Below are 11,678 nucleotides of genomic sequence, written 5' to 3'. Positions count from 1 at the left end.
CTGTAGATATATTGAAGTTAGTAGTTAGCAACAAGAATTTTCTTTTAAATTTAATTTCATATAACTCAAAAATTACATACCAATAACAGGGCGACAAGCAAGGAAAGGATCTCCTTGCAAAGGAGCAGGGCACTCACAAATAGCAATATGATTGTAAACATTGCACACTGCGTTTATTCCACATGCATTTTTACACGGATCAACACATTTGCTATTGATGCACATCTGTTGCTTATCGCAGTCGTTGTCAAACGTGCACTCCGGCCGACATTCAACGTAAGCATTTCCGTGGTATCCGAGAACGCAGACACATGTTTCATTATTGCAAATTGCGTTCAAGCCACAAGAAATTTTGGCACACGGATCATTTGGTGGTAAGTGTTCATTTTCTGTTGGTAAATTGTAATCAATAAATCAATTGTATCTGTAACTTTATATTTTCTTATTCTAATTTATATGATAATATGAATTTAACATACCTGTGTAAATACTACAGCCTTTGAATGGATCTCCACTGTAACGAGGCAGACAAGTACAAATCGCAAGATGGTTCATAGCACGGCAATTGGTGTTAACTCCGCACGAGCCGATGCAGGGGTCTACACACTTCTCCCTTACGCATGCTTTATTTTTAAGACAATCTTCGTTAATCGAACACTCTGGCCCACAGTTTGGCGGGGTGCCAATATACCCTGGTTTACAATTGCATACTGCTGATTCTCCGATGTTGTTACATATAGCGAACGGACCACAGGGATTGGGTACGCATGGACTTGTTATATTAGGTGTCATAATTATCTTAAGACATACTGAAAATGGATCTCCCTCGAAACCGTCAATACATGTGCAATATGGACTATGGTTATGAACACGACACAGGGTATTTTCTCCACATGTACCGACACACGGATCAATACATTTTTGTTTAACACAAGCTTTGTTAAGAGGACATTCTGAGCTTGTTAAGCACTCAGGACGGCAATTGGGTGGACTACCCAAGTAATTAGGCGAACAGGAGCATATAGCCTTTTCGTTTTGATTTTTGCACAGACTAAAAGGTCCACATGGTGATGAACTGCAAGGATCTGATGGTGATGCTGAAAATATTTAAAATCGTTTTAAGGAATTTTATATTTGTAAACCTATAAAACTTTTAATTAATGTATGTAATAGTTTCTTACCTTTAGAAATTTGGCAACTTTGATAAGGATTACCGAAGTAATTGGATGAGCAAACACATTTAGGTATGTGATCAACCACCTGGCATTGAGCATTTGTTCCACAAAGACCTGGGCACGGATCTTGACACTTGTTGTTGATACACGTTAGATGTTTAGAACAATCTGTATTGACTACACACTCAGGTCTACATCCTTCGTAGGGGTCTCCAAAGTACCCGTTTACACATGTACAGCTAGCAGCATTGCTGCGTTCTTGACAAATGGCATTCGGACCGCATGGGTTCGGAGCGCACGGCTTAGCAGGTAATGATTGAGATATAGAAGATTTTTTTGGATAACATTGATAGAATGGGTCACCTTCGTAATTTTCATCACATTTGCAATATGGCGAGTGGCTAACCACTCTGCAAATAGCATTGGCACCGCAAGCTCCAGTGCATGGATCGGTGCATTTATTATTTATACAAGCTTTGTCGTAGTTGCAATCACTATTCGAAACACATTCTGGACGACAGTATGGCGGAGATCCAACATACTTTGATTGGCATGAGCACGATGGTGAATTACCAATGGCCTTGCAAATAGCGTTAGGACCACAAGGTGATGGTTCGCATGGAGTTTTCTTTGGTGTAATTTCATCTGATGGAAATATTATTGATTTAACTTATTTGTTTCTTTTATTATACGTTAACTATTAGCTATATAATTCAGGTAAAAAATAATAATACTATACCTTTTATCACTACTGAACAATGAGTGAAAGGATCACCGCTATAACCGTTTCGACAATAACAGATTGCTTTGTGATGATGGACCTTGCATTCAGCACTTACGCCACAAGCTCCAAGACAGGGATCAATGCATTTTTGGTTAGAACATGACATTAGACTTGGGCAATCTGAATCGACTAAACACTCAGGTCTGCACGAAGGTGGCACTCCTATGTATCCAATCAAACATGAGCATACGCCTTGTTGACCCATAGCGCGACATGTACTGTATGGACCGCACGGCGAGGGTTCACAAGGGCTTCTTATTATTTGCTGATCTGTAATATGTAACGTGTGTAAGCAACACCATCAATCTCAAAATCAAATCAATCGTGCAGCAGTTGTGATTTACCTGTATAAGCTTTGCAAGAAAAGAATGCATTCCCAGTTGTATTTGGTGGGCAAAAGCACATCGGAATGTGATTAATAACTTCGCATTGGGCTCCTTGACCACATAAATTGGTACATGGATCAATACACTTATTATTCAAACAAACCAAATTTGAAGCACATTCGGAATTGTGGGAGCATTCTGGTCGACAACTCATATATGGGTTTCCAAAGTAGTTGGGTTTACAAGTACAAAGCCCGTTGTTACAATTTGCGTTGGCTCCGCACGGGTTTGGATTGCACTTGTCGTAATCATCGGGCACGTGCTCTAAAAATTTAATTTTGAATAATTTCTGTGGAATAATTAAATAACAAAGAGATAGAAAAAGATTATGTGCTATTTACCTATAACTTCTTTGATGTAGCAGCTCTGGAAAGGATTGCCTGTGTAACCTTCTATACAACTGCAAATAGCAGAATGTTGGTACACTTGACATGTTGTTTGCAGCCCGCATGATCCAGGACACGGATCGCGGCACCGTTGATTGATACATGCCATTACACTTGAACAATCTGAATTAACTGTACATTCTGCCTTGCAGTTAGGCGGCGTACCAATGAAATTTTCAATGCATGAACAAATAGGTACTTTGTTTATTACTTGACACTGAGAATTTGGTCCACATGGAGATGGATTGCATGGGTTAAACTCAGGCGACAGCGTTTCTGCAGAAACAAATCCAATAAGTATTTTTTAAATATGACAAAATTATAAAATACATATGTATGAAATTAACATTTATGCTACTGTTGTTCTTTCTTTATGTAATGAATGCGGCAAAAAGTATAACTAAATTCTACTTGTATCGATACAACAACAAATTAGTAGAACATACTTTGAATCGGTACACATCTGATGAATGGATCTCCATCGAAATCTCGGCGGCAGGAACAAATCGGTGCATGGTTTATCACTCTGCATTCAGCGTTTTGTCCACAAACACCGACACATGTATCAACGCACTTTTGTTTAACACAACTCTTATGTGGTTCACATTCAGAGTTGACGGTACATTCGGGACGACAACTTGGTGGAGTACCAAAAAACCCAAGCGCACATGTGCAAGACACTAGACCGTTATTATTCTTGCATATAGAGTTGCTGCCACATGGATTAGGCGTGCATGGATCTGTTGGCGGCGGTTCTGAAAAATATATACTTATTTATTACGTATCTTAGAATCTTTTTGTAAGCATGTTTAAAAAATTTATAATGTCAGAACAATCTTTATATTTGGAAAAACTATGGTTTTTTATTTATATAGAATAATAAAGCCACATTTTAAACTATTAACAAACATAACAGACAAACGGGCACCCCATTATCTAATATACAACTGCTACTGCATGAATAGTAAATTATAATTTAGCGATTTCATGAATTTAATTATAATTACCTAGTTCCCTGATGATGATATGACAGAATTGATATGGATCTCCAGTGTATCCGGCCGCACAGTTGCACGATGGTAAATGATTTATAACTTGACAAATAGCTGTGGAACCACACACTCCAGGACAAGGGTCTACACATTTGTTGCCGAGACATGCTCTATTAAACGGACAATCATTATCTAAAACGCACTCGGGTCTGCAAGTCTCATATGGATTTCCGAAGTAGCCATCTTCGCACACACATGCGGCAATACCATTCCTCGAAACCTTGCATCGCGCGTTACCACCGCAAGGCGTTGGATCGCAAGGATCTGATTTTTCTCTTTCTTGTACATTATCAACGCAAGCAATGAACGGATCACCAGTATAACCTTCTTGGCAAGAGCACATAACTGTGTGAAGTCGAATAGCGCAAACTGCTTGTAACCCACAAGATTCGGGACAAGGATTTTTGCACTTGTAATTAATACAGATTTTATCCAAAGAGCATTCTTCACTTGCGGAACATTCCCGGTGACAATTTGGTGGTGAACCCTCGAACGTCGCTTCGCAAGCACAGATTGGGGAGTTGTCCGGCCCTGGTGTACAAAAGCTATTCGGGCCGCACGGTGAAGGCACGCAGGGATTTACTGGTGGATCATCTACTATTTGAGCTGTGGAAAAAACGTAATAATTATTACTTATTGTGCAATTATTCCCTAATTGAATAGATGAATGTAGGATATTCCAAGAATAATTACCGTAACAGTGCGTGAAGGGGGATCCGGTAAGTTTCGGTGGGCATGTGCATATCGGATTGTGATTATGAATTTTGCATATGGCGTTATGTCCACATGAACCAGGACATGGGTCTTGACATTTTTTATTTATACAGGCAAGAGATGGTGCACAGTCTGTACTTTGAATACACTCCGGCCTGCAATTTGGTGGATTTCCTACATAACCACCTATACAGGCACAAACAGCCTGACCGTGTGCTTCTCTGCATACGCTATTTGGTCCGCAAGGAGAGTGTTCACAGGGTCTAGTTATTGGTTCTGAAACATTTTATTAATTATTTGAATTTCGTTATTCCTATATAATCACATTAGACATATGAAAATGGTTATATACATACTTTCTAGTTTGATACATCGAGAGAAAGCGTCGCCCGTCATACCACTTGGACAACTACAGATGGCGATGTGGTTGTAAACGTTACATTCAGCGTTCTCCCCGCACATATCCCGACATGGATTCTTACATTTGTATTGCATGCACGCTTTGTCGGTGGGACAGTCCGTGCTTAAAACACATTCGGGCTTACAACCAAAGTAAGGATCACCGTTATAATTCGGCAAGCATGAGCAAATTCCGTTGTGGCATTCAGCATTGGAACCGCAAGGCGATGGATAACAAGGATCTATTTTTTCAGGTTCGTCTGAATCAAAAGATAAAAAAAAATTATGAAACATGAATCTAAGTGCGCGTAATCTTATACACGCGTGGAAAGTTGTTGCGATATTATCTGTAAGGAATAACGAACTTGTTAAATTTTCAAAATTTATTGTGATACATTATGCAACAATAATAACGACACCTAAACAAAAGTTAAAGGTAATAACAGTTCAAAAACTTATCGGTTGAAAAATTGTATAAAACAATAATAATTTACCTTGAGGTTTGATGTGACATGCAACAAACGGATCACCTTGATAACCCAGAGGACATGAGCAGACGGGTCCATGATTGATGACGTTGCATAAAGCCTCAATACCGCACGATCCTTGACAAGGGTCCACGCATTTCATGTTTATACAAGCCTTATCATTGCTGCAGTCAGTGTTTATTACACATTCTGGCTTACAATTAGGCGGACTTCCGAAGTATCCGATTTGACAGGTGCAAGATGGAATTCCACCAATGTCTCGACATTCGGCGTTTAATCCGCATGGTGAAGGTAGACAGGGATTGATTTGTTCTATTTCACCTACTTCACTAGCAGCGTAACAGATTGTAAATGGATCTCCGGTATAATTCGGTTTACATATGCATATAGGATTATGTTTTATGACTCTACATTCCGTGTTTATACCGCAACCTTTTGGACAGGGTGATTTACACTTGAAATTTTCGCATGCCTTGTCGAGAGGACATTCAGAACTGGTTACACACTCCGATCGGCAATTTGGGGGTGACCCTTGGTAGTCACTTAAACATGAGCATATCGCTAATCCACTTTTATTTATACATTGACTGTTGGGGCCACAAGGCGACGGGATACATGGGTCAGTTTTATTTTCTGAAATTTAAGTATAAATTATGCAATTGTCATATGATATTTAATTTACTGATGCTTAATTAAAAAATATCTTACCATAAATTTTGAATGCACAAATTCTGTACGGATCGCCGTAGTGTTGGTCGACGCAACTGCAACTTGGGACGTGATTAACGACGTTACATATAGCATTTATACCACAAGTTCCAGGGCAAGGGTCTTGACATTTATTTTGGTGACAAGCAAGATTTGGAGGACAGTCAGAATTTATTAAGCATTCCGGTTTACATGCCACATACGGATCTCCGAAAAAGCCAGTTTGACACGTACAAGACCCGGCATTGTTTCGTTCTTTGCAATATGCGTTAATACCGCATGGGGAGGGTACGCAAGGGGTGGGGCGCTCTTCAATAGAATAAGCAATCTGTACACTACAATGTATGAAGGGGTCTCCGGTATAGCCGTTCTGACATAAACATATCGGCGTATGACTGACTACCTTACATTCAGCATTGACTCCACAAGAGCCCAGGCACGGGTCTTTACATTTTCTATTGATGCACGATTTTGTCAGAGAACATTCTGAATTACTTGTACATTCTGGACGACAATTAGGCGGTGTTCCTTTGAAATCTTGTAAACATTTACATTCCGCATTATCTCCATTTTCTATACATTGGGAGTTTGGTCCACATGGTGTAGGTAAACATGGATTAACTTTAACAGGTGGCGTCGCAGCTGAAAAAATATTTATTTTATGTTAAAGAAGAATAACACAAAGGGAAGTACTAATATTTAACAGTAATACGATTTTATGCACGTAATTTTTTAAACTTACGTATTCGTTGGCAGGCGGTAAAAGGATCTCCCGAATATCCAGAGAGGCAGCTACATACTGGATTATGGTTAACCACAACGCAGTGAGTGTTTCTGCCACATGCTCCGGGACATGGATTAATACATCTTTGATTAGAGCACGCTTCGCTTAATTTGCAGTCAGAGCTTACAGAACATTCGGGGCGACAATTAGGTGGACTTCCTTTATATCCTTGGACGCAGACGCATACGGCGTGTCCATTGACTTCTCGGCATTGACTATAAGGTCCGCATGGTGATGGTTCACAGAGATTTGTTGGTATTGGCGTATCTATAGAAATCAAATTACCCATTAATTATTTTCTTGTTTTTCATAACTATGTGATAAAATTTGTCTTACCAAAACAATAAATTACTTACTAATTATTTTAGTACAATAATACATTGGAGATCCTGTCGTGCCTGGTGGACATGAACACGTAGGTATATGATTCATAACTTCACAATAGGCATCAGTTCCACATACTCCAGTGCATGGATTGTTACACTTATTATTTATGCAGGCTTTGTCTCGAGGGCAGTCTGTATTAAGAACACACTCAGGATTGCAACGGAAATAAGGATCGCCATGGTAATCCGGCAAACAGGAACAAATTCCACTTTCACAAGCTGCATTTGGACCACATGGTGATGGATGGCAAGAATCTATTGGCTCGGTTTCTAAAAAAAAAACATTGAAAGAAACGTTATAAAACACATTCTAACTAGAGCAAAAATAATAAAAATGTTCTGCAAAATATATTTGTTACCTTGTGGTGTTGGGTGACAGTTGGTGAAAGGATCGCCGGTATAAGTAGGTATACACGAACAAATAGGCATATGATTATTTACGTTGCACTGGGCATTATTGCCACAGGCTCCTGGACAAGGATCAACGCACTTGTTATTAATGCACGCTGTAATAGCGCTGCATTCGGAATTTACTGTGCATTCTGGTCTACAACGAGGTGGCGTGCTGATGTAGTTTGGTAAACAAGTGCATCGTGCGTTTCCTTTGTACTCCTGACATTGAGCGTTCGGTCCGCATGGCGAAGGTACACAAGGATTTACGTCTTGTGTTGAAATCGATACCACTACTAAATAAGAAAATGGGTATTAGCAAAGACAAGTAATAATTGTCAACGGCATATAAGTACTTGAATGGACGTAGAAGTTGCAAATACTTACATGGCATGCAATAGGTAAATGGATCACCGGTAAAATGGTCTTGACATGAACATATTGGATTATGGGCTATTACTCTACAGTTGGCATTTCGTCCGCATTGATTGATACATGGATCGACACATTTGCGATTTTTACAAGCTTTATCACTAACGCATTCGCTATTAATAGTACATTCAGGTCGACAGTTTGGCGGCGAACCCATGAAATCAACTTGACAACTGCAAACAGCTTGTGAGTTGACTTCTTGACACTGACTATTCGGTCCGCATGGTGATGGCATGCAAGGTGTAGGCTTAATAATATCTGAAAAGTTACAATAGATGTAAATCTTGTATAATTATATTACGAAGCAACGGGGCGAGTATGATTATTGACACATTAGCTTCACGCAAAAAATAAGTTTAATTTACTATTACTAATTTATACTTATACCGGACATACGAAGTTTTATTTAATTAATAACAAGCAGTCTGCCATCAATTCTCTTTCTGGGTGGAATTTCGTAAAATTCATTCTAAGCTTACCTCTAGTCGGTAAAAGTAATATACTGTGATGAGTCAGTACATAGGTGGACAACCTCATTTATATAAAGACCGATAAGTACAAATATTACCTTCGCTTTCTTTGCAGAATAAATAAGCGTCTCCACTAAATCCAGGGGGACAATAACACGTAGGAAGATGGTTAATTACTTGGCAAATGCCATTAGGAGCACAAATTCCCGGACACGGATCTTTGCATTTATTCTGAACGCAAGCCAATGTAGGAGGGCAGTCACTATTAATAACACATTCTGGACGACATCCTTCATAGGGACTGCCGACATAAGAATCGATGCATTTGCAAGATCCGGCGCCATTTTTTTCTGTACAAATAGCATTAAGTCCGCAAGGAGAAGGATCGCAAGGTGAACTATACTCGATAATTGTGTCTGTAAAAGAAGAGGTTATTGAGAGGTCTGTTATTATGATTAAAATAGTATCAGCAAAATTGTAAATGTTTAAAATTTTCTTTTTACCTTTTATAGGGATACATGAAATTAATGGATCTCCAGTCTGGCCATATGGACAGGAACAAATTAAAGCGTGGCTGACTATCTTACAATCAGCGTTATAACCACAACTTCCCGGGCAAGGGTCTTTACACTTTTGGTTTACACATGCCATATTAGTTGGGCACTCGGAGTTACTATTGCATTCAGGACGGCAATTTGGCGGAGAACCCATAAAGTCCGATTGACACGTACAAGACGGCGATTCCCCTATTACTTTACACGTAGAATATGGACCACATGGAGAGGGCATACATGGGTCTATTGACGGAAGAGGAGAAGTAACTAAAACAATAAATTAATTATATCTAATTAGACGTCCTAAATTTATTAAGAGAAATAGCATGTCGCTTCCTTTTGCTATCTCCATTTCTATATTATATTTCACTTACCGATTGGTATACAGCGAGTAAACGGATCTCCTGTGTATTGTGATGGACATGAACAAATAGGATTGTGGTTGATAACTTCACATCTCGCTCCGTAACCACAACTACCCTTGCACGGATTAATGCATTTTTGATTGTTACAAGCCTCATTTGGAGGACATTCCGCGCTAATAGTACATTCAGGTCTACAAGACGGTGGACTGCCAATGAATGAGGGCAGGCAGGAGCATATTGCTTGATTATTGATGTTACGACATTGACTATTCTGACCACATGGACTAGGATTGCAAGGTTGAATTTCAATAACTGAAAGAAAGAATACCATATAAATATTTTTTCACTTTCACTACAATTTTTTTTAAATGTAACAGTTACGTACCTTCTAAGGCATAACATTCAGTAAATGCATTGCCGGTCATATTTTCTGGACAAGTACAAATAGGGATGTGATTGTAAACAGTGCAAATGGCATTCGTAGCACAAGTTCCAAGACATGGGTTCACGCATTTATTTCTTGAACATACTTTGTCTATTGGACATTCCATATTTGTCACACATTCTGGCTTACAACCTTGATATGGGTCACCTTTGTATTCGGGTAAACATGTACAGATACCATTTGTGCATAGAGCATTAAACCCACATGGAGATGGGTTACACGGATCCGGTGGCAGCTCATCTGTTGTCAAACATATTTAAATATTATTAGTTTGTAGGACTATTGTATCATTGGATATAAGTGTGAAACTTTCAATGACATACCATGAACTTGTTCAATTACGATGCAAAGGGTAAACGGATCTCCTGTATATCCTTGAGGACAAGTACACGCTGGGAAGTGGCTAAATACTGTGCATTCAGCATTTTGGCCACAACTTCCCGGGCATGGATCTTTGCATTTCATATTAAAACATGCTTTGTCAGATGGACAATCTTCGTTAATTGCACATTGTGGCCTGCAGTTTGGTGGAAGTCCTTGGAATTCTGGCATACAACTGCATGATGGAACACCGTTAATCTCGCGACATAGAGCATTTTCCCCACACGGATTCGGTAAACAAGGATTCTTTTGGGTTTCCGGTATATCCTCAGCTATAGCTAAAATAATAGAAATCTACCATAAAAAAAAAGTTTATGTTAATTTTTGACTTTAATTGTAGATCAATTTGGAGGCTTACCAAGTTTATAACAGCGTGTAAATGGATCTCCTGTAAATCCAGGATTACATGAACAGATGGGGCTATGTGTTATAACCCTGCAATTGGAATTTGTTCCGCAGTGACTTGGACATGGATTTACGCATTTACGGTTTACGCAAGCTTTATCTGATGCACACTCCGAACTAATAGTACATTGTGGCCGGCATCCAGGTGGAGAGCCGACATAACCAGGCATGCACGAACATGCGCTTTGTCCATTTACTGGTTGACAATTACTGTTTGGACCACATGGATTTGGCACACAAGGTGTTAGAGGTAGCGATGAAAGTTCTGAAAATTAATAAAAATTATGTATTTTTGTCCAATATAATCATTAACATTTATTATTTGATTTAAGGTTACCTTTTAAAATGTCGCATTGGTGATATGGATCTCCTGTGTAACCACTTGGACATGAACATGACGGTAAATGGTTCACAACTACACATGTTGCCAAAAATCCACAAGTTCCCGGACAAGGGTCCAAACATTTATTTCGAATACAGGCTTTGTTTTGAATACAATCGGTGTTAGCTGTACATTCAGGCCTGCACCCTTCATATGGATTTCCGATGTATTCTGGTAAACAGGAACAAGAACCAACCGCATTACGTTCTTTACACACGGCGTTATATCCGCAAGGTGATGGAATACAAGGAGTAGTTTTTTCAGGAATTAAAACTTCAGTACGCTGACAATTAGTGAAAGGATCTCCTGTATATCCTGAATTACAGAAACACATTGGAGAGTGGCTGATTGTTTTGCATTGTGCATTAAGACCACAAGCGGACACACAAGGGTCTTTACATTTTTGGTTTACACATGCCTGATTAGGTGGACATTCACTGTTTGAAGAACATTCTGGTCGGCAATAGGGAGGGGAGCCGAAGAAGTTCGGCATACAAACGCAGGAAGGTAGGCCCAACTCATCTTTACAAATGGCATTCAGACCGCAGGGGGACGGTGAGCATGGTGCAACATCACTTGTAGGAGATCCTGA

At 39.4% G+C, this 11,678-nt stretch overlaps 1 protein-coding gene across 1 annotated transcript in view; it reads right to left on the bottom strand.

Annotated features, from left to right (window-relative positions):
• Nucleotides 1-11,678, bottom strand: part of dpy (dumpy) — a 97,741-nt gene that overhangs the window by 14,721 nt on the left and 71,342 nt on the right. The window contains exons 94-116 of the mRNA XM_068773719.1: nt 11,042-11,674; nt 10,658-10,969; nt 10,242-10,577; nt 9,859-10,158; nt 9,483-9,785; nt 9,058-9,375; nt 8,653-8,970; nt 8,040-8,342; nt 7,622-7,945; nt 7,233-7,532; nt 6,835-7,143; nt 6,093-6,734; nt 5,391-6,017; nt 4,854-5,156; nt 4,477-4,773; nt 3,739-4,389; nt 3,178-3,486; nt 2,687-3,007; nt 2,304-2,609; nt 1,915-2,229; nt 1,182-1,820; nt 480-1,097; nt 81-389 (exon numbers count right to left, since the gene is read on the bottom strand). Coding sequence (XP_068629820.1) covers nt 81-389; nt 480-1,097; nt 1,182-1,820; nt 1,915-2,229; nt 2,304-2,609; nt 2,687-3,007; nt 3,178-3,486; nt 3,739-4,389; nt 4,477-4,773; nt 4,854-5,156; nt 5,391-6,017; nt 6,093-6,734; nt 6,835-7,143; nt 7,233-7,532; nt 7,622-7,945; nt 8,040-8,342; nt 8,653-8,970; nt 9,058-9,375; nt 9,483-9,785; nt 9,859-10,158; nt 10,242-10,577; nt 10,658-10,969; nt 11,042-11,674 — 9,093 coding nt within the window. The remainder of the gene's footprint in view (nt 1-80; nt 390-479; nt 1,098-1,181; nt 1,821-1,914; nt 2,230-2,303; nt 2,610-2,686; nt 3,008-3,177; nt 3,487-3,738; nt 4,390-4,476; nt 4,774-4,853; nt 5,157-5,390; nt 6,018-6,092; nt 6,735-6,834; nt 7,144-7,232; nt 7,533-7,621; nt 7,946-8,039; nt 8,343-8,652; nt 8,971-9,057; nt 9,376-9,482; nt 9,786-9,858; nt 10,159-10,241; nt 10,578-10,657; nt 10,970-11,041; nt 11,675-11,678) is intronic.

Source organism: Battus philenor, unplaced genomic scaffold, assembly GCF_028537555.1.
Source record: "Battus philenor isolate CCGP_79_NKW_IND1 unplaced genomic scaffold, ilBatPhil1.0.hap1 SCAF_6, whole genome shotgun sequence".
Taxonomy (NCBI): Eukaryota; Metazoa; Arthropoda; class Insecta; order Lepidoptera; family Papilionidae; genus Battus; species Battus philenor.
Note: the sequence above shows the minus strand (reverse complement) of the source record. Positions and strands in the feature narration are given on the sequence as shown.